Raw genomic sequence first — 22,574 nt, 5'->3', positions numbered from 1 at the left:
GTATATCTGACGACAAACAGCCCCTCTGCTCTCTGGCCAAACCGCACGGCGGGTGATTCCTCTCCTGTCCACGTCCAGGTGAGACGGGCTCGGGGTTGTACATACGCTTCCCTCTCATACTTGGGGTGCTTTGGGCACCCCGGCCTGGAGGTCTTGACAGTGAAGGCAGGCACGTCCCAGTCCTGGGCTTTGTTTTCTCTCAGAAGCTTTTGGATCAGTGTCTAGACTTAGGGCAGACGCTTGGGAAAAGAGAAGTCTCTAGATCTGGAAAGTTCTACACTCGCGTCCCCCCTCCCCCCCAATTCACATGGCGGACTCCCGCTCTTAACTGAAATGTCAGCTTTTCGGCAGGGGCTTCCCAGACCACCCCAGCTAAAGTTACCCACCCACACTGCTCACCACCTGGTAGGTAACTCCTTCCCACAATATGCTGCCTTTGAATTTCCTCATATTGTCGCCATCTGAAATTATTTATCTATTCCCTGTTTGTTGTCTTTCTCCCTGATAAGACTGTCGGCTGGCATCCGCCTGTGACAGCAGCGATCTTGTCTATGTTGCTCACAGAGCCTGGCGTCTCATGGGCCCTTGATAGCCTTAAGCCGAACAATGTGTGTAGCAGGGCTGTGGATGCTCAGGCCCTGTGCCCCCGCCGCCCCCCGACTGCACCTGCAACCAAGGTGGACAGTTTTCCACGTGTCAAGAGCTCCCATGAGTCCTGGGCTCGCCTTTGCGTTCCTGTAGACATTTCCTTTATTTCCCACGAGCCCAGGAGTGTCATACAAATTATGGCATATACAGGATTGAGTTGTGTTATAGCAGGAGACTCTTCGGACGGTCTACCCTGACACATTCCTGATCATTTCCCACCTTGGAACAAAGCAGTTCCTAAACACCAAGCGACGGCCCCGGCTGCCTCCTGCTCTGCTCTCCTCCCCGCCTGCGCCCCGACTTCCATCCTGGGCTCCTTCTCACCTCAGCTTAACGGCCTTGACTCTGCTAGCCAGGTCAGATTCTTGCCTAGCTCCAAATCCTTTCCTTCCAAGCGTCTAACACAGCAGGTAATATACATTCATCTTTGTTTCGCTTGTTTGATGTCCGTCTCTCTCCAAAATCCGTAAGCTCCATGCGTGCAGGGCCTTGCTTGCAGTCTTTAATATTGCATCCCGAGCGTCCAGCCTGTGGCTTAGCACATAGTGGCCCCTCAATAAACATGCATTAATAAATGAAGCACCCAGAAAAGGGGGCAGGGTTTCATCACAGACTCACGCAATCGCCAGCATAGCAGGGGCTACTGGAGAACGAGGGCGTTGAGTTTTTACTAACTACTGCCTTCTCTTGGCAGCCTGGCCGACGAGGAGCGCCAGGATCTCCCCGAGAGATATACTGAATACCAAATCACACCAAGCGACATGTTTATGACACTAGCCGCTATAAATGCATCGTGGATGATCTAACTCGGCCCTGGCTGGACATACACAGACCCCACATCCAGCATTCTTGGCACCAAATCAGCTCTGACCAGAAGGATCCCCCAGTGGCTGGCTGTCTTCCTCAGTGCCGGAACTATTAGAAACTTTGTTTCCCACCCGAGAGCGTACACGTTTTCCCATCTGATTTGCGGGAGAGCTGGTACCCAGCCACAGCCTGAGGGACACTCTATGCACCGAGGGATTCAGTCCCTCCACCTCTGCCCCACCCGAAACTCTCCTGCCTCTCTCCTCTCTGCCCGGTGTTCATTAAGGCCTGCTGGCCAGATGTCCCCCTCCGGGTTACTCCTGGCCAGTTCTTCACTGTCATGTCATGTTAATCGGGAGGGTGATCCAGAGGCTCATCTCCCAGGAAAGGAGGAGGGAGTACACTCAGTCCCCTCTTCTCCCGCTCACTGGTCTCTGCCCCATCATCTCTTCCTGACTCGTAATGTTCATTTGTTAATCTGTCCCCACGTGGCCCCAAGACCGCTGCCTCACTTTGAGCACCGCGTGTGGACAGAACGACATTTGACTAAAGAGGAACGTTTCCTCTCAGTGTCTATTTTTATTGTGGAGAAAACATTTCTGAGTAGACCTTCCATAGACTTCTCCTTAGTCCCATTGGTCAAGAATGACCATATTCCACGCCCTAGGTCCAAGGCGGGGAGGAAAGGGGAGTATCTCGGGGTTTTTGTTTGTTTTGTTTTGTTTTTGGCTTCTATTTTGGAAAGCGGGCGTTGGCAGTAAAAAAGAAGGGATGGGGAAACAGAGAAAGAGAAGACACGTCTCCCAGCCTCCCTGCACTTGGGTTGAGGCCATGTGACCAGATGTGAGCGGCAGTGACATGTGCCCATTTGGGTTGAGGCAATTAAGCCAACACACTAATTCTGGACTGCCTACTTCTAGTTTTCCAGTGTCACAAGGAAAATTGTAACAATTTTGGCGAAGGTCCTGTACTGGAGTTTCTATTATACCTAGCTGAAGAAACCCTGATAAACCTTTTACCCATCATGTGGGTTATTCTCCATTTGTCCCCACCCTTACCTCAAATTAACCTCCACCTTTCTTGGGGCTCGGTCAGTTAAGCGTCTGACTCTTGATTTTGGCTCACATGATGATCTCACAGTTCGTGAGTTCGAGCCCCACGTCAGGCTTTATGCTGACGGCGTGGAGCCTGCTTAGGATTCTCTGTCTCTCCTCCTCTCTCTGCCCCTCACCTGCTTGTGATCTCTCTCAAAATAAATCAATAAACTTTAAAAAATTATGATAATTTTTATCACAGGTGCTCATCCTAAATACCAATATTAGTTTCTTCTTACTGCTTTAACAAATGACCATTAACCTGGTCTCCAATTTATCTTTTTTTTCCTTTGGTTGCTCGTGCTTTTGGGGTATATCTAAGAAACCATCGCCTAATCCAAGGTCACAGAGATTTGTACCTGTGTTTTCTTCCAGGATTTTTATCCTGTTAGCTCTTACATTTATTTAGATCAGATCCATTTTGAGTTAATTTTTATATATAGCATGAGGGAGAGGTCCAACTTCATTCTTTTGCATGTTGATATCCTATTGTCCTAGCACAATTTGTAGCAAGGACTGTTCTTTCCCCATTGAATTGTCTTGGCACCTTTGTAAAAAGTCAATTGACCGTGGATGAAAAGGTTTATTTCCGGACTTTTGATTTTATCCCATCGATCAATCTGTCTATCCTTACGCCAACACCACACAGTCTTAATTGCTACAGCTCTGTAGTAAGTCTTGGAATGGAGGAATGCAAGTCCTGCCAACTCTGTTCTTCTTTCTCAAGATCGTTTTGGCTTCTGGATCCCTTGTATTTCCATATGAATTTTAGGATCAGTTTCATGTCTGTCTCCTCGTGAGACCATGGAAGGCAAAGACAAGTCTCTGAGCCATCCTCGTGATCTACTGTGTTTGTAGGGTGTCTGGCTCATTAGAACACACCAAAACCTTATGGAACTGAATGAAATGCTCCAGGTATTTGTATCCGGAGCTCGGAATGAATTTCCACCTAGAAGAATGCTAACTACTTGTTTCGGTCCCAACGCGCTGAGCTGCAAGTGATAACCGCAAGACAATTAGCACAGGATATTTACAGCTCACTTAACAAGCAGTCTGGAGACAGGCAGTTACTCAGCAACTCAGCTATGTCCGTCCTTCTTCTCCTCCGTCCCTTAGCATCCTGGTCTTTTCCTCATGCTTGTCACTTCGTCATAGATGGCTGCTGTCGTGTCGGGTACCAGTTTATCACATCAGCATCTTAAAGAAGGAGTGAGGGTGGGGATAAAGCCTCTCTTTTCTGGAGGCTTTGTGTTTCATGCAGATGGGACGCCCCCTCCCATATCACTGACCAGAACTGGATTACATGCCCGTCCCTAGTCCAGTCATTGAGGAAGGAGGATAAGATTGCCACGACTCATTTAGGCCAATTATAATGCATCCAATGAAGCAGGCACCAGCTTTTACCTTTTCTGAAACCCAGGTAAGTAGGGCTGTGGTGCTGTACCGGCTGTGGGGCAGCTGCAAACAGCGTTTACCTCCAGCTGACTGTACAAGACGCACAGAAGTATTTTTGTAGCCTTACGTAGAAACGCAACTTATATTATTGTTTCTTTGAGAAAATCGAATGCATTCTCAGCACCAAAGGGAACTTTTGAGAAACAACATTTGCAATACAACCCCAAATACGTAGCATGACATGAAAGTCATATGTTTTTCTGAATAGAATTCCATCTGTCTTGGACCCTTTTTGAAGATACTTCAGAATATTTTAGCTTGAGGACCAATTGTGAACACAAGCTGCCATGCTGTAGCTATTTAGAAGGGACGGTTCACAGTTTACTAGGAGAAAGTCAATTTTTGTTGTTCATTTTTGTTGTCCTTCTGGCTTCACCAAGAGTGGGACTGCCGGCTGCACGTGAACCTCAGTGGATCCGCCCCGTGATGGCTCGGAGAAACTCAGGTCACAGAGCCACATCTCTGCCTCCGAGCCCGGCGTCATCCGCGGCAGCCTCCATGACACACGTGCCCTGCGCGCCCTGACGTCGCCAGGCCGTGGCGGTGTCCTGGGGAACCAAAGAGACCCGGGAAGATGCGGGCCGGGCGGGGGGCCCGGCGGGCCAAGGCCGTGACCCCCGCGCAGCGAGGAGTCAGCGGGCCCCGGGTGCGGCAAACGGCCAGCGAGCGGAGGGCCGGGGCCCCGCGGCGCCTCGGGAGCGCCCCGCACCGCGCCCGCCGCCGGCCTCCCGCCAGAGGCGTCGCTGTGCGCTGGCGCCGGCCCGGGAGCCGCGTTCCGCGGGGAGCGGGCGCTCGCGCCGAGCAGGGGTTTCAGTTTCTGGCGCGAACTTCCGCCGTTCCGAAGTTGCACGGCGAATTGGCGCGATGTCCGGGGACAGCAGCGGCCGCCGGTCCGAGGGCCGGGGCCGGGGCCGCGACCCGCACCGGGATCGCACCCGCTCCCGCTCCCGCTCGCGGTCCCCGCTGTCGCCCGTGTCCCGCCGCGGCGCCGCGCCTGAGCGCAGGGAGGCCCCGGAGCGCCCGAGCCTGGAGGAGGCAGAGCCGTCGGATTCCGGGGACGAGATGGTGGACCCCGCGAGCTTGGAGGCGGAGACCGACCACGGCCTGTGCCGCCAGATCCGCCATCAGTACCGGGCGCTCATCAACTCGGTCCAACGTAAGGCGGGGCGCGGGCGGGGGCAGGTGCGGGACGCAGGCCCGCGCGGCCCGGCTGCTCCACGGCGCCCGCGCCGACCCCGCGCCGCCCGGCCGCGCCTCGATTGGTTCGCCGGGTGGCCCCGCGCCGTCGCGTGGAGCGAGCCGCGCGACCTTGGCGGGGGCGCGCGGGCCCCGAGGGGGCCGGACGGCGCCGCCCGAGCCCAGACGGCCGGGAAGGAGTGGCGGCGGGGCTCGGGCCCCGGGTGTCGTATCTGGCAGTCGGTGGGTCCCGCGAGGGGTCGCCCGCCCAGCGCGGGCGGCGCCACCAGGGAGCTGTCAGAAATGGCCCGCACTAGGACCGCACCCCGGACCTACCCACTCCGAAACTCGGGGTGGCGCGTCCATCTGTCGGGTGGCCCTCCAGGGGCCCCTGTGGCTTGCAGAGTTTGGGAGCCACTGTTAGGAGGCTGCAGAAGCAGTGGAGCCCTTTGGGTGAAGGTTAAAGGCAGCCAGGCCCCTTTTAAAGTTCATGCTCCTTAAAGGTACAGTCACCTTTCTCTTTCGGAGACGCTTTGGTTAAAAAGATAGAGATGTGTGAAATAATCACCCCAGGGAGCAGGGGCAGGACTCCTCAGCACCCCAGGTGACCACTTTGTTAAGGACTTGGTGAATGACGAGCACATTTGCCAAATCTTGTATTTCTTTACGTAGAAAACCGAGAGGATATACTGAATGCCAGCGACAAACTAACTGAGGTCCTTGAAGAGGCCAACACTCTGTTTAATGGAGGTAATTCATTATTTTATATATGGGAGCTTTTTATTGTAAGTTTTAGGATAATTTTTTATTAGTTTTATATAAGATCCATATTATTGACATCAAACAATTCCCACATAATATAGTAGTGTTTTCTTTACTGGTTTTGGAAGCTTTCTCGTTGGAGTGGTTATACTGCTTGTGTTGTGCTTACCATTCCCTAAGGTGTATTGAAGGCTTTATGTGAAATTCTGGGGGCGCAGCCAGCAGCCTGTTTTAGCAAGCCCCCCAGGTGGTTCTGTTGCTCGTTCAAGGTTGAGAACTTGTATTATACTTGCATGAATTATCTTTATCTTTCTGTGGTATTGACTGCTGTATCCCCAGGGTGCGTTTGTTGAATAGATGAATTAAAGAAGAACTGAGCTGGGCTGTGACATCCTATTTCTAGTCCTGCCCTCCTCCCAGCTCCTTGCTATTGGTCCGCCTATGGTGGGGGGCAGGGGTGTAGTGGCCATGTCCACTAGTGGAGCTGTTGGTCTCTAGTAGGGGGGTGGTGAGAGAGAGATAAAGAGATACGTCAGAGCACTGAGCACCCTCCATGGGGAGAGGGGAGTTTAAAAAACAATCATGGTTTGGGGCACCTGGGTGGCTCAGTCGGTTAAGCATCCGACCTTGATTTTGGCTCAGGTCGTGGTCTCATGGTTCGGTGAGTTTGAGCCCCATGTAGGACTCCTCACTGGCAGCGTGGAGCCTGCTTGGGATTCTCTCTCTGCCCCTCCCCGATGGGTGTGCATGTGCGCTCTCTCTCTCTCTCTGAAAATGAAAAAAAATATATATCTTGGTTTGAATTAAAAGGGTTTGTGGCAGCAGTAGTCTGTTCAAAGACAGAAGGCAGGTCGGGCACCCCCTGATGTAGGCACTGGGGCCCCGAACCCTAGAGCAAGTCCCCAGACCACTTTGCCCACCGTCCCCCTAACAGTTCTGTGGCAACAGAAAGGCAGAGTGCAGACAAATTCGGTGGTAAGGAAGAGTCAACAACTTGTGTTGCCCAGACAATTCTTCATGTTCTTTGAGGACCAGACCCTTTCTTTCTAGTAATTTCCCAGTCCGACTAATGGCTTAACTGTTGCTCGCTTTTAACATTGCCGCGTCCGCATGTTCTCAAATGACTGTCTTTCTAGCCCTGGTCACAGCCTCTGCACCGTTCCCCATCTTGGTCTCCCACATTTGCTAAATCTCGTTAAAACCTTCCAGAACTGAGCGTTTCCCTTTCACCTGGTTAAATCCCTCCTCACCCCTTGTTAGCACTGTCTGTGACTCATTCACCCCTTTGCTTCTTTACTGTGCATCTTTTTAGTTCTTGGGCCACACATCACTCCCTCCTCGGCTGATGCCCCTGTGCTGACTGGGTCACCTCTTTAAGGCAAAGTTACTCACTCGCCCAGCAAACACAGAATTCTAGATCCTTGGCACTCATGGTTTTCCCTCGGTGGGAGCCTCAAAGCCAGCTGGGGCCGAGAAGTCTGCGCTTTTCTCGCCGACCGTGCTGTGAGGCCAGCAGGCAAGGCACCCGGAGCAGCCTGGCCTCTGCTTCCCTCTCTCACGCATGGTCGCTCCCGCAGCAGCACCCCCGAAATAAAAAGGGAGAAGAATGATGTATAAAAGCAAAAACGGGAGTCAGCCAAGTTCAGCCACTGGACGTGTGTGTTCAGGAAGCGTGACACCCACAAGGCCTCCGGGAGCACACCAGGCACAGGTGTTTCTGTACTTGAACTTTGCCGCCTTCGCCTCTTCTTGGCTCCCTTTCCGGTTTGCCTTTCCGGGTGTTCCCAGGGCCCTCTTCACCCTCCCAGTCCCGCCAGCCCCGCCGTCTCCTCCAAAGGGCCGGTCCCTCGCCTCTGCACACTTCGTCGTCCTGTTCCCTTGACTCCTGTTTAAATCTTTTTCTCGGTATAGCTTGTCTTAAATCCCGGGTCCTCTGTCAAACGCCTTCGGGCCCTCCATCCTCAGGGTCGCCGCCCTGCTGCATGGCCTCTGTCCACGTGGTGGCCCGGGCTGGCACCTGGGCGTCTTAGGCTGACTGCCCAGACGGTGCCATTATTTCTGTTGATGTCCCCTGACGGTTTGTGGTGGCCGCTCAACAAGCCACCAGGCCTTACACGGAGCAGGCCTTCCTTTTGACTTACCTCCGCTTGCATCAAGGAGGGACGCCGAGGTGGGGCTGCTGGCGTTGGGGGCGGGGTGGGGGGGGGGAGAAGCTGGGTGTTAAGAGAGAAGACAGGCTTTGTTGAACCCAAGCTATAAAGAGATGGTAGTTCAATTCACAGGAGGAGAAGGACCCTGGAGGGAGAGGGGCTTTTAGGAGGGCTGGTCAGCTTTTTTTTTTAATGTTTATTTATTTTTGAGAGAGAGAGAGAGAGAGAGAGACAGAGCATGAGCGGGAGAGGGGCAGAGAGAGAGGAAGACACAGAATCTGAAGCAGGCTCCAGGCTCTGAACTGTCTGCACAGAGCCCGGAGGACTGGTCAGCTTTGACTCCAGATATTGGTGGGTTGGGCATGAGAGCCAGGTTTTAGAGGGAGATGGGTATGTTTCCTTTTTTTTTTTTTTGGTTGGTCCAGTGGGAAATGGCAAGTAAGTAGGTGGAAATTTCGGGAAAATCCCTGTGAATCATGTGTATTTTCCTTCTTTTTTTGAACAGTGTCCCGGGCAAGAGAAGCAGTCCTGGATGCCCATTTTCTTGTTTTGGCTTCAGATTTGGGCAAAGAGAAGGCAAAGCAGCTGCGTTCTGATCTGAACTCGTTCGATATGTTGCGCTATGTTGAAACTCTAGTAAGTTCAAAGCTGCGGAATCTTAAACAAAAAATGTGTCCCAGGTCACAGATTAATTATCTGCTTTGATTAGATCTGTATGCAAATGGCCTTCACTTCCTTTTTCCTTTTCTTGGGCGGGGGGGGGGGGGGGGGGGGGGGGGGGGGGAGGGTGGGGGGGTGGGCACAAGTCTCAGATTCCCCCAAAGAGCTCTCATCTCACCAAGTTAAACGATGACAGGAGAGCCATGTCGAGGAATACAGGGCGGCAGCCTAGAGGTTTAGAAAAATCTCTTAGCATTCGAAGTAAAGATTCTGGGTGCTATGTTTATTTACAAATGGCCATTTTTCCCCTGAATTATCAGTTCATAAGTCTTCTAGCTCATTCTCAGTGACTGGGGACCCTTCGTCCTGGCTGGACAAAACCCACGCAGCAGGTGGCAGAGCTCAGCTGGAGATGAGTTAGGCCCGGGGGGGGGGGGGGGGGCAAGTTCTCCTCTTTTTCTTTCTTTTTTTTTTTTTTAACATTTATGTATTATTGAGAGACAGAGCAAGAGCAGGGGAGGGACAGAGAGAGGAGGAGACACAGAATCCGAAGCAGGCTCCAGGCTCTGAGCAGTCAGCACAGAGCCCGATGCGGGGCTCGAACCCACGAGCCATGAGATCATGACCTGAGCCGAAGTCGGACGCTTAACCGACTGAGCCACCCAGGTGCCCCTCTCCTCTGTCTTTGAGAATAAATGGGAACCACATGAATATGCTTAGGGTTTTGCTATTTTGTGGGTCTTTTTGTTGTTGTTTTATTTACCTTTCTTTTGGATGGTTGTTACCCAAAATTAAAAAATTTTTCCTTGGTGGATTTACCACAAAAGGCACAATGAAGCTGACCTTGCATTTTACCCTGTTGTCGATTTTTTTTTTCTTTTTTTTTGGTTCCACTCTGAGCCAAGCTCTGTCCTAGCATTTCTGCTAGACCTTTGAATTTCTGACTGAATGTTTGTCAAATGGCTATTAAAATGATTTAGTACTGTGAGATCGGACCAGATACATTCATTCTTTTGTAAAGGCAGGGGGCAGATGAGTTTTCTGTTGTTTTTAAAACCTTAAATGGTTTAAAACTGAAATTTAACTTACATTTAAAACCGTAAAATCTTCTTTTTTAACTTTTTTATTGTGAGGCATAATGCATTTGGGAAATGCACACTAACATACAGCTGAACAGATAAAATGACCATATACTGGGTTGTCTTTTTTAAAATTACTGGTATTTATCCAAGTGAGCTGTGTACTTGAACAAATCAAAATAAATTCCGGAAGTCTTTAAGGCATTCAGAGTAAAACCCTAAATTAATAGCTCTGTGATGGCTGGCTGGGGAAGATCCTTCTGAGTACATCAAATATAGGTTCTATAAAAAAAAGACTGGTAGACTGGACCAGACAGAAACGGACCCGTCCTCCCACGTTGGGGGGGGGGGGGGGGAGAGACAAGGTGGCAGGGGGCGGGGGTGATGGATGCCGACCTTATGTCTCTGATCCGGTTCTTGCAGCCTTTTTCTTTACAACTTGATTGCCTTTAATAGGGGTCAGCTCCTTGAGAGCTTTTTGATTGTTCATATTTGATATTACTGTTTTAATTTGATAACTTGGAGGCATTTTATAATTCTATAATGTAATCAAAGCACTTTCATTTTCTGTAAGATAGTTGGGGATGAGAGAATTACTAAACTTCTGGCAACTCTTCGCAGGAAGGCAGTTTTAGGATGAATGATTCTCTGACGCTAGGCCACTGCTCTCTGGATATACTGAGACGCAAGCTGAGTAGTGGTCTCTAGGAGGCTGGCTAAAATGAAAATCCGAAAGCCAGCTAAACCTGGCCTGTTCTGTGTTGGAGGCTTTGATTTGGGATGTGATTTCAGATTTGTATGCCGGAACTGCTTTCCTAATACTTTGATGGACTAAGTTCATTCATTCTCGTGTTGCTGCCTTGGAAAGTTGGAATTTATGTATGAAATTATCTGTATCGAAAGAAATTTAGCCAGCGTGTTAGGGCCTTGAAAACAGGCTTTGCCTCTGGCCTCTTAAAGTTTACTGATGCAGATTATTTGATGTGGTGAATGATTGCTTGTGGCTTAACTGGGGTTTTTTGTTTCCCTTCATTTTTGTAGCTGACACATATGGGTGTAAATCCGCTAGAAGCTGAAGAACTCATCCGTGATGAAGATAGTTCTGATTTTGAATTCATAGTCTATGACTCCTGGAAAATATCAGGCAAAACAGCAGAAAACACCTTTAATAAAACCCATACATTCCACTTTCTGTAAGATTATTTTAAAAATCTGACAGACCAGTCATTTGTAAACCTTAAGTTGTTTTTTCGTTGTAGGAACAAACATTATTTGGTATTGTGGAGGTGACAGTCATGATGCCATTGTTTGGAGACTTTGTAAACTTTGATTGAAAAGCCCATAAAATCTCGATGTGGATGGATCCTCATCCTGCTTAATTTAAGCAGGGCAGGCTGTGGGCCAGGACCTCTTACTAGGTGCCCTGCCGGCTCCTTTGTTTCCTAGTATGTGAGACTTCCGGTCTGGGGCAAAACGTCTGGCTTTGTTTTGTCACCTTTAATCCTTACCATGTAGGAGGACGATACCTCTTATGGAGAGTATCTTCAGATCCTACCAATGTATGTAAATTGCCACTTACCGTAATTTCCTGTCGGACGATCAACTGACCTATACTTGAAGCCTGCTTGAGTCACGGTCACATCAGTGCCCGGTTGATTTTTTGGATACAGCTCTAGTTTTGAAAAGTTTTTTTTTTTTTTTTTTATACTCACATTAACTTCCGTCTTCATTTCCTAGTTCAGTCCTTTTGGGGAAACTAAGAATAGTGCTCATTGGTTCTTCTCTAAGACCATCTTCAAATGCCCTGTGTCCCCCAGCAGATCTTTCTGCTGTTGTTTCTTCTTAAGTGCTATATAGCTCCTGGGCGGTTTGTCTGTTCTGATTTACCCTTGCAAACCTCCCGAGAGTGGTAGCGCCTCAGTTAGAAGGCTCTGGAGATGCACAGGTGTGGGGCGAAGCCTAGGTTTTTAAAAAGCCTTCAGTTAGCACAGGTGCCTGGAACCACTGCCTCCATTACAGCATAAAGGTCACACTTCTTCGTTACAGGATAAAGTCCAAATCTCTGTTTTTTGCTGTTGAGTTCTTGGCTCTGTCCTAAATCCCAAGATCTAAAGGGAGCCTTGGGTGCTGTGCCTTAAACTTTGTCTCCTCATCCTGCCGAAGTTGCACCCACAGTGAAGTGCTTACAGCTATGTGCCCTTGCACTTGCTGTTTCTTTGGCCTACAATGTCTTCCCCCATCTTTGCCACCTGGGAATGTTTGCTGATGTCCCAGACCCTAACTTGGAAGCCTCCAGTAACTTCTCCGGACAGATAGAAGGCAAGGTCAGAGATCGCAACCAGATCACTCCCACGTCTGGGTAGACCTCTGCCCACATGCGCTCCCAGCACCACAGTATTATTCTAGTATGATGCTGTGGGATCCACCCCATTGCGCTGAAATGGACACGTGTGTGTGGATTTGGATCTGTCCATCTACACTGCACCCTTTGATCTCCTCAGGCGGAGGGACCACACAGGTCTATGTTTTCGGGGCCGTGATCGCTGCATGGTACATCTATTACTGTAGCTTAAGTCTGCATTTGGGCTTTTTTTAGGGGGTACGGGGAGTCCAGAGGGGAAAAGAATCCCATGGCTTCTGTTTGAACTGTTCTCCTGAGACAGGTATGTTCCGTAGTCCGAGGCTGTGAGCCTCGGCACTGGCACCCCTAGTCCAAAGGCTTTTAACCCCCAGGGGAGCTGTTTTTTCCTCTTCCCCACATGTTCTTCTTCCCTGATCTGAAGTTGGCTTTGCCAAGAACACAGTAGGCTAGCTGGGAAGACCACAGGCATGTTGACCGGTCTACTGTTGAAAGCAAAATATGAAGGTGTTTGAGGAGGTATCTGTAATTGAGAGAAGCTCCTAGGAGTTCTTTGAGAAACACAATGGGAGCAGAAAGGATGTCACAGACCCGACCAGAGTTTCGATCTGATGTCAGCTCATACAGCACTGAAGCCTGGTCTGAATCTGACCATTCCGTGGGAGCTGCTTCCAGTTAGTCAAATTGGTTTAGAAAACAAACAAAAAAAGACATGAAAGCATATTTTTCATTAGGTTGGGTTCAATACAAGGAGAGTTCCCTGTGCCAAAGCCACGAAGCGATCGTCCGAGAAAAGGTCCCAAGACAGAAGAGAAGAAGACCATGCCTGACCAGGTTTGTCTTCTGAAAATGCCTACGGTTAAAGTAGCTGTTAATATACATGCAATTTGGCCATCTTTTCTAAGCTTTAGGGTCTGGAGTCAGGTTTGGTTACTTAAATAATCACTTAAATAATTTAAGCTTTTAAACGTTTTACCGGGTTAACCCTTGTCTTAGTTTTAATTCCTTTCCGTAATGGATCAGGGGCTCTCAGCCTCAGCACAGTCAGCCCTCGGGGCAGGAACATTCTCCGTCGTGATTGGCTAACCTGTGCGATGCAGGAGGCCCCATAGCAATCCTTGGCCTCTTTCCACTAGATGCCAGTAGCCGCCTCCTCCCCATCCCCAGTTGTGACAACCAAAAACATCTCCAGGTATTGGCAAATGTCCCCAAGAGGCAAAAATCACTCCCAGTTGAGAACCACAGTTCTGAACCACTTTCTGTGTTGTGCTATTTTATTTATATTCAACCTGAACATGGTTGATTTGGTCATGTTAACTCCTCTGTTAAAAAATTAATAGAAAAATGTTAACTGAAACAAAGTTTTTTGTTTTTTTTTTTTTTTAACTGTAAATTTTAAGATGGGGGTCAAAACTGGTAGTGATCCCTAATAAAAGACATTTAGACGAATATGGGCGTGGAAGAGGGCAGAAAACGCAAACAGGCAAGTAGATCAGTCTGGTAACGACTTTGTGTTTTCAGTTAAGTGAAATGGAAGAATCTCATCAAGAAGCAACAGAAAAGGAAGTGGAAAGAATTTTGGGATTATTGCAGACCTATTTCCGAGAGGATCGTAAGTATGATACCAAGTTCAAGTAGAGCAATTTGTATTTATCAGTTAGACACATGTCCCTTTCGATGAGAAGTTAGTTTTTGAAACGCATTTTCGGTTCTGTACAATGTTTGAATCATTTTGATTGCTTTTCAGCCTATATATGTAACGCGGCTTCTCTCCTTTAGATATCCCATGTGAGGTTGTTGGCAAAGTAACTTTTCATTTTTGGTTTTAAAAGATGGGGTATTTTTTCTGTTACAAAACAAAAGGTGCCATAGAAGTGAGAGCGGTAGAGTCAAGTACCTGTTCCACTTCTCGCTCCCTAGAGGCAGCTCCTTGTATGGCGTGCCTTGCGTACTCAGATCGTCTTAGCTTTATGTCAGTTATGTAACTATGCACATAAGTAAGCTGGGCATCTTTGCTGGTTTTGCTTTTTTCAAAGCTAATCATAATATACACGTTCTTCTGCAACCTGAGTTTTCCACGTCGACATTCTTCTACGTCGATACGGGTAGATCGCCCTTCTCTCCAGTGATTCCCGTTGTAGGGCTGTGTCATAAATACATTGAACAAGTCCCCCGTGAGTGGACGAGTGGAAGTTCTTTGTAGCATCTTACTCTCGTGAAAGCCGCTGTAGCAGAGAATCCTGGCACACAGCTTTGCACGCACCTGCCGACATTTCTGTAGGAGGAGGGTTGCCAGATCAGTGGGCATACGTATTTTATAATAGGTAGGCCAAATTGGTCTCCAGAAGGGCCGTATCCCTTTATAGTCCCAACAGCGGGTTGAGGGCCCATTTCCCTCCTCTGTGCACACAAGAGAATATTGGTCTTACTGATTAGCAAAATCCATCTTTCCTGTTTTGAAGAATTTTTTTTTTCTTTTTCGTCTACAGCTGATACTCCTATGTCCTTCTTTGACTTTGTGGTTGATCCACATTCTTTTCCCCGAACAGTGGAAAACATCTTTCATGTTTCCTTCATTATAAGGGTAAGATTTAAGATTATTTCTCTTTTTTATCTTTTATAGCTTTTAAGAGGGTACATAGTAAAAGCTATGGGTGGGAGCCGGCAGAGGTGTTTGTACTAACCAGTATGTATGTATGTATTTGCGTTGTAGCAAAACATTGGCACACAGGCAGAAGAAACTAGCTGAAAATTTGTGTGTGAAGGGCGCCTGGCCGGCTCCGTCGATGGAGCATATGACTCTTGATCTCAGGGTCATGAGTTCGAGCCCCACGTTGGGTGTAGAGATTACTCAACATAATAAGTAACCTTAAAAAGAGAAGTTGTGAGCTTGCTTTTACATTTTGGAAATTATTTATAAAAAGGATTGGCGGAGTTTGAGTATGGAACTATAAATTAGAGAACAGTGTGGTATAAATGTTCAATTTCCCAAATTTAAATTGCCCACATCTGATAGTTGCCATGTTAGGTAAGAAAATATCTTGTTCTCCTCAAGAACCATATACTGAAAGTACTAAGGAAAGGGAGCAGGCTATCATTTATTATCTCATAAAAATTACTAATACGGGAGGGGTGCATGGATGGCCCAGCCTGTTAAGTATAGGACTCTTAGTTTTGGCTCAAGTCATGACCTCCTGGTTTTGTGAGTTCAGGCCCTATATCGGCCTCTGTGTTGGCAGCACAGAGCCTGCTTGGAATTCTCTCTCTCTCTCTCTCTCTCTCTCTCTCTCTCTCTCTTTCTCTCTCTCTCTTTCTTTCTCTCTGCCCCTCTCCCAATTGCACTGTCTCTGTCTCTCTCAAAAATAAAGAAATAAACTTAAAAAAATTTGGGGTGCCTGGGTAGCTCAGTTGGTTAAGCGTCTGACTTCAGCTCAGGTCATGATCTCATGGTTCGTGGGTTCAAGCCCTGCATCGGGCTCTGTGCTCACAGCTCAGAGCCTGGAGCCTGCTTCGGATTCTGTGTCTCCCTCTCTTTCTGCCACTCCCCCACTCATGTGCACAGTCTCTCTCTCTCTCTCTCTCTCTCTCTCAAAAGTAAATAAACATTAAAAAATTTTTTTTTAAAAATTACTAGTACAGTGGTGTCTGGGTGGGTCAGTCAGTTAAGTGTCCCAACTTCAGCTCAGGTTATGATCTCAAGGTTCGTGGGTTCTGCATCAGGCTCTGTGTTTACAGTGTGTAGCCTGCTTGGGATTCTCTCTTGCTCGCTCTCTCTCTCTCTCTCTCTCTCTGGCCCTCTCCCACTTGCTGTCTCTTTTCCAACATAAATAAACTTAAAAAACAATTATAAATGAATATGTAGAGAGAGTGAAATGATGTGGCAAAACTTTAACAGTGAAATTTGGTGAAAAAAACTTGGTGAAAAACTTCGTGAAGCTCGGTAAAGAATATAGGAAGGGAGGGGTGCCTGGGTGGCTCAGTTGGTTAAGCATCCACTCTTGATCTCCGTTCAGGTCATAATCTCACGGTTTGTGGATTTGAGCCCCACATTAGGCTCTGCGCTAACTGTGGAACCTGCTTGGGATTCTCTCTTTCTGACATTCCCCTGTCGCATATGTGGGCACACGCTCGCTCTCTCTCAAAATAAATAAACTTAAAAAATACATATACTATAAAGGTTCTTTATAGTAGCCTTGTAGCTCTTTTCAGTTTGAAATTATTTCAAAATAGAAGGTTCAAAAAAAAACCCTACTCAAAAATATACTGAAATATAAGAAAAGAAGCATACTTTAGACCTATCTTTAGTCTTGTAACAGGTTGCACTGCTGCATATGTAAGATGAATTTGATTTTAACCTTAAACAAAAATCTTGTATTGACCAGAGCATCTTCCCAGAAATGATAACAAAGGCATATTTTGTCAACGGTAGATGATGAGCTAACACCTGCTAAAATATGGAGTGTTCAAAAATACGCATGAATCAGTTAAAGAGATAAGCCAGTTTCGGTTTTATTTAGCAGATCCTCAGGATAGAGGCTGATCAGAAACCCGAGGGAAGCCCCATGTATCTTCTTGTCTACGTAACCTCATTATTGTTATGGTACATTTTGAGTGTCTGGGATATGGAGCTTTCTAATTAAGGAATAATGCTTTTCATCCAGTGGTTACGGGTTTTGGATCTAATTTTTTAAATCGGTTTTTGAATCCAAATCTAAAATCATGTTTGTGTTTTAGGATGGTTTTGCAAGAATAAAGCTTGACCAAGACCGACTGCCAATAATAGGTAAAGGATACTATGTTAAGATTAGTTTTTGAGAAAACGTATGTGTTGTTAGAGGTCATGAAATGCAGCTTTCTAAATGTAAATGAGTTTGCATCTTAGGTATCGAACTTTTACGTTGCTGTATCTTTACTGAAAATATCGCCATCATTTAAAGCCAGAGGGTTCATCTGTATCATTGACTCAACACTTACTGCCTTAAAGACTGACAAGAAAGTCCCTCCAGTTTTTATCTAGAATGTTTGTAATTGCAGTTACTATTGTACTTTCCTTCCTTCTATTTTTCCCTGAAGCCACCTCCCTCCTCTCCTTGGGAGAATCTTTCTCAAATAATTTCACCGGTCTCCATGAGTCCTTTGTTTCCTAAGGTCTCCTGCAGAGAATCAAGTACATCCATTGCCTTTATTGTTACTTTAAAAGCTCTTAATTTCTCTGGGACTCAGTAGGGCTCAGCTCTGTGGTTAGTACTTAGATCTGCAGAGGTTTTTAAATGATTGCAACGTGTCACTCCATCTTGTGGGGTTTTTTAAAAATGGAAGCAAATGGATTACTTGCTACAACACTATAACAAGTCAGTGATGCGTGGGATCCTAATAAGTATGTAATATTATAAGTGTTTTTTCGATACAGGCTTCGTTCCTGTTCAACAGTTTCCGTTCAGCCTACCTCCTGTGATTCGATAACCTTTGAAAACTTTTGTCTTTCCAACAGAGCCCGTTAATATTAATGAAGAAAGTGAGGGAATTGACCAAAACACCCAAATTAGGAATCAAGGAATCATAGCTTTGAGTTACCGAGACTGGGAGGTAAAGCCTTGCCCCTTGCCCCTTTCCCCGGGGTAGTTCTGTCTCCCAAACGGCATTTGCTGTAAACCCAGTGCCCAAAATGTTCTCTGTTCTCCACCAGGAGATCGTGAAGACCTTTGAGATCTCAGAACCTGTGATTGCTTCAGGCCAGAGCCAGCAGAGGCTAAGCGCCTGACGCCAGCAAAGGTAACATTTCCTATGTTATGAAACGTTACTTAGCATTCCAAACTACCTTCCTTTTTCGCATTCTGGTGAAATTGGGATTTGCCTCCCTCTAGTGCCCCAGTCCTAGAACTGTGCGTGCTGGTGGGAAAGGCAGCGCGCCACCTAGTGGTTGCAAGTCCCCTTCTTTGGATTACTTCGGGGTTCTGAAGGGGCGAGGCAGGAGTGTGTTCCTGGCTTGGCTCCTCCTACTCCCCCCCCCCCGCCCCCTCCAACAAGTTGATAAACTAGATAAATCGAATACTGAACCCTCCCATCAGTCGTGTTCAGTGTCCGATTTGATTTGGTTATTTTATAGCTATGAAGTAGAAAGGGAGGATTAGGACAGATTTACCTTGGAATGATGTCAGTAAATGGGCGTTTCTTAAATGTGAGTTATGCTGTGAAACACTTCTTCAATTTTTATGAAGGAGAACATGCTAGAAGGAAATCTTAGTGACGATCGGGCATTTGCTGTGGGTGGGAGTCAGGAGACCTGGATTCTGTTGGCTCTGCCCCTTACTTTAAAATCATGGAGGGGGCGCCTGGATGGCTCAGTCGGTTAAACGTCCGACTTCGGCTCAGGTCATGATCTCACAATTCGTGAGTTCAAGCCCCCGAGTCGGGCTCTGTGCTGACAGCTCAGAGCCTGAAGCCGGCTTCGGATTGGATTCTGTGTCTTCCTCTCTCTCTGGTCCTCCTCTGCTCACACTTTGTCTCTCTCTCAAAAATAAACAAACATTAAAATCACTGAGATGACTTCATCTCACTCAGCTTCATTTTGTCTATAAATCCAATCTGTAAAATGGGGGGGGGGGGGAGATTTTGAATTAGAACATTGTTAAGGTTTTATTTTTCTAACTCAAATTTTCTGTAATTTTGAGAGTTAAAAATGAACTTTGAATACTTAATCTGCTTTGGTTCCAAGATAACTGAGGGAAAGAGAGCAGACGTAAGATATATGATGTGGGTGGACCGGGGCCCTCCTCACTGAGAAAGCACTGGTTGTTGGAGTCTATTTCTGTATATCTAGTAAACTTTGGATTCATGTTATCATTTACAAACTGTTAACCAGCTATTTTTTTCCTCTTTCTTAGGACTCAACTGGATAGTGAAATCCAAACAGGAAAGCAGCATGTATTGTATATATTGTATGATTAAACATTTTTAAAGACAGATTGTTTTTAGTAAAATGTAGCTTTTGATAGTTAATGAATTGGTCCTGGTTGTCTTTGATTAAAGGAAATTCACTGCCATATTCACAAATATTTGTAGTTACTCTTTATTTTCTGATTATGCCAGAGTTTGGCCTTTCTCTAGTCCTGTTCCACTGAAACCTTTTTAGTTAGGATGTCAATGGCCTACAGATCATTATGGTTCTTTTTATATCTCTTTAGTTAAATGTAAAGTTAGCTGGTCAAGTCAACCAATATTGGATTGAACTGTATGAAATTGTTTGTGTAGGCAAAACATTGTCAAATATCAGCCATTTTCTATGATTCAGCCTGTGATTTACACACGAGAAACTATTCAGTCCTCTGCCAGGCCAGGCTGAACAACCATCCCCACAGCTCCCAACAGCGGTCCCCTGTGTGCACACAGAGGACAGCCAGACGGGCGCGACTCCCAAGCTTCTGATCTTGGCTGGGCCTTCAGGCCTGTCCTTGATGTTTTTTAGCCCCTTGTTGGTTCCCTTTCCCGTTCCACAGCTTGCTACGTCCTCCCTCTCTCCCTCCTCCCATCTGGTGTCCGAGTCAAGTGTCCGAGTGTCGCTTCTCTGGCAGGCTCTGGGTCCCAGCCCTTCCTGGTCCTCGGGCTTGTCAGCCACTCTCCATACCGAGCACTTTCCCTTCAACCATGCTTGTTTATCTCTCACCTGAAAACCACTACCAGAACCCTCAGTTACTGTCCTGTCTCCTCTTTGAACAAGGATCTCTTCTACTCTCCCCTCCTGGCCGTCCTGGATCCGCGTGGAGTGGCACCCCCTTTCTCAGCATCCTCTAGGGGCTATTTTAGACCAAACTGGTGATTCCTACCCAAATAGATCCCCGGGTTAAATGCTGTGCATTTGGCACTTAAGATTCTGTTGCTTTCCCTGCTTCCCCTCCCCCCATCTTACTCTCATGAATTAATCCTAAACATTCTTCCGACTTTGACTCAACTCCGAAAAGCTACGGATGTATGTGCAATGGCTGATTGCCAGCATAGGGGCTGTTTTAAGCATAGGTATAAAACAGCTCCCAAGTCTGTCTTCCCTGTGATCCCTGTGCTGGTCCCTCTACTCCTTTATTTCCTCAAAAGAAACCCAGGATTTCTCTTCTCCTTCCCCTCTACCTCGATCGGTCACGACTCCCCATCTGGTGTCCTGATTCTCCATCCCGCCCAGGTTTCTGCCACAGAAGCCTCCCATCTGCTGTCCCTGCTTCCTTCCTGCCCTTCACATCTCCTGCACATCTTCAGAACCGCTCGTCAGCCTCAGTGACTCCCCACCGCCTCTGACACTTGAACAACCTGAGCTTTCAGAACCGTCCGAGGCCTCACATGATCTGGCTCCTTGCCTACACCCCTGCTCGCCTCCCGCTCCAGACTTCAGCTCTCTCTTCCGTTTCATTGAACGGCTTTGCAGAGGTTTACTTCATACTCTTTGTCATTCACCCATTCCTGGCAAACAACTCATCAGTCTCTCCACAGGGCTCTGTAACCATCACCACGGTCTGATGTAGAACATTCTCGCCCCCAACCCCATACCTGGTGGCCATCACCCTTCCTCGCCCACCTCCTCACCCCTGAGCCCCAACTGATAGCCTATTTTCTGTCAAAATTTGCCTATTCTTGGCATTTCACATAAATGGAATCACATACGTGGTCTTAACATTACAATCTTTCAAGCACACATGTCTAGAGTTGCCTTCCTCTGTGGGTGATGGAGTTTTCAGAGGCTTGGAGTGGTAGATTAAAAGATGGTTGCAAATTTGAGAGGAAAAGTCTGTTTCCTTCCCCCTTGAATCTGGGCTGGTCTTGGTGATTTGTTGTAGCAACAGCAGACGGCAGAAGTGACGTTCTGGGACCTCGGAAGCTACATCAAAAGAAGCCTTGTGGTGTCTGACAAGTTACCAGAGTCGAGTCACCTGTAATAAGGCCAGCTACCCAGTGGCCAGGAACTACATGAACAAGGGAGGCCCAGACCGGGACCAGCTGAGCCCAGCCTTCCAGCCATCCTCAAGGGCGTGTCGCCGGTACCCTCCGGACTAGTCCAGCGGTCACCTGAATATCCCCAAGCTGCTCTAATGGGGACGCGTAGGGCAGATCGCACTGGCGGGCTCTGCCTGAATTCCTGACACAGGATTATGAGCCATAAGATGGTGGGGGTTTTAAGTCACAAATTTTGGGGGATAGTTCTGCAGACAGCTGAAACGCTTGGTCTATCTACCCTCCCCGCCCCCAAAGTTTGATACACTTAGAAACAAGATTCAGGGGTATGGGATCTTATCGCACTGATTCCGAACGTATGCTCGCCTGAAAAAGAAATACAACAATCCAGAAAATAACTTAAACTTTAATTTTTTCTAGCTGACTTCTCAAAACGGTGGCATGCTCAAGAGCTCTCTGCGGAGCGGCTTCTTGACCTCCTCCTCCTTTTTGGCCTTTTCCGTGAGGATGGTCACTTCTAGGAGCGTTTCCTGGTAAGGCTGGGCGATCGGATAGGGGGTGACCCGCTCGAATTCCTTCACTTTCTCCCTGTGCACCGGAGGCCTGCGGAGAGGGGGAGCCGGGGCAGAGAGCCCCCGAGCTCGGCTCTCGCTTCTCTGCTCCGTGAGCTGTCTCCCCCGAGTCATTCGGTCTTGATGCCCCTTGATCTGTTCCTTGGCCCAGGCCGCCCTGGGCTTTTTGGTCTTCGTTTTGTGTGTCCTCTGGAGACTGTCCGTCTTTTCATCCTTCCCTAGGGTTAATGTCTTGGGGAAGACCGTTAGGCTGCGCATCCTTTGAGAGAGGGGCTGACGCTTGCCTTCTCCAAGGCCTCTGGCCCGTTTGGCTCAGTATATACGTGCTTCTCTATCTGGCCCAGCTCCCTCTCAGGCACTAAACAGTCCCATTTTTTAGCATCTCCTGTGTTTTCACTGTGCGGTCTCTCTCTCTCTCTATTTTAATTTCCCACCCCGGAACCATTTTGTATTTCCACGCTTCTCCCAGCACCATTTCTTGATGTCGTCGATAGTAATATGCCTCTGCTTTGGCAAACCGGAAGTCAAAAGACATGGCTTTGGGTTGATGAAGTGTTTCGTTCTCCTGTCGAAGCTTTTGGAGTAACAGTTTCCTCACTTGGGAAGAGTGGACGCCACCTAGGCTCTTGTCAGAGGGAAGCATTAGAAGTTTTTTAAGTCGGATGCCCTTTGTCACAGGCTCACAAGTGGCTAGCATTTCTGCCTGGCATTCTGACACCGTGTCCCTGTCGGGGTCTCTTAGCCGTGTCCCCTGGCTTTCTCTCCAAACCTCCCACACACCCCTCCCCCCGAGGCCCCTCCCGGTTGAAGATTTTGCCTTAGACGACCTTGAGGAAACAGCAGCAGGCAGTCAGAAACATCTTCCTCTTCTTGTT

The 22,574-nt window shown here is 47.7% G+C and overlaps 1 protein-coding gene across 1 annotated transcript; it reads left to right on the top strand.

Moving 5' to 3' along the window:
- The first annotated feature begins 4,817 nt into the window (after window positions 1–4,817).
- Window positions 4,818–19,259, top strand: NSMCE4A (NSE4 homolog A, SMC5-SMC6 complex component). Its single transcript, XM_042960696.1, has 11 exons — window positions 4,818–5,160; window positions 5,853–5,930; window positions 8,598–8,728; window positions 10,873–11,024; window positions 12,925–13,024; window positions 13,712–13,802; window positions 14,680–14,774; window positions 16,925–16,973; window positions 17,682–17,776; window positions 17,877–17,962; window positions 19,075–19,259. Exons 1-10 carry the CDS (start codon window positions 4,869–4,871, stop codon window positions 17,949–17,951), a joined length of 1,158 nt encoding a protein of 385 aa, XP_042816630.1. The 5' UTR covers window positions 4,818–4,868; the 3' UTR covers window positions 17,952–17,962; window positions 19,075–19,259.
- The last annotated feature ends 3,315 nt before the right edge of the window (window positions 19,260–22,574 follow it).

The sequence above is a fragment of the Panthera tigris genome, chromosome D2 (assembly GCF_018350195.1).
Source record: "Panthera tigris isolate Pti1 chromosome D2, P.tigris_Pti1_mat1.1, whole genome shotgun sequence".
Classification (NCBI taxonomy): Eukaryota; Metazoa; Chordata; class Mammalia; order Carnivora; family Felidae; genus Panthera; species Panthera tigris.
The sequence above is the reverse complement of the archived record's forward strand: the minus strand, read 5'-3'. Positions and strand labels throughout refer to the sequence as shown.

Excerpts from the sequence above, each read along its gene's own strand:
- NSMCE4A (XM_042960696.1), top strand. The coding sequence starts at position 4,869 with ATGTCCGGGGACAGCAGCGGCCGCCGGTCCGAGGGCCGGGGCCGGGGC. Across the intron at positions 5,161-5,852 it reads GCTCATCAACTCGGTCCAAC|AAAACCGAGAGGATATACTG; the intron begins GTAAGGCGGGGC and ends TTCTTTACGTAG. Across the intron at positions 14,775-16,924 it reads ATGTTTCCTTCATTATAAGG|GATGGTTTTGCAAGAATAAA; the intron begins GTAAGATTTAAG and ends TTTGTGTTTTAG.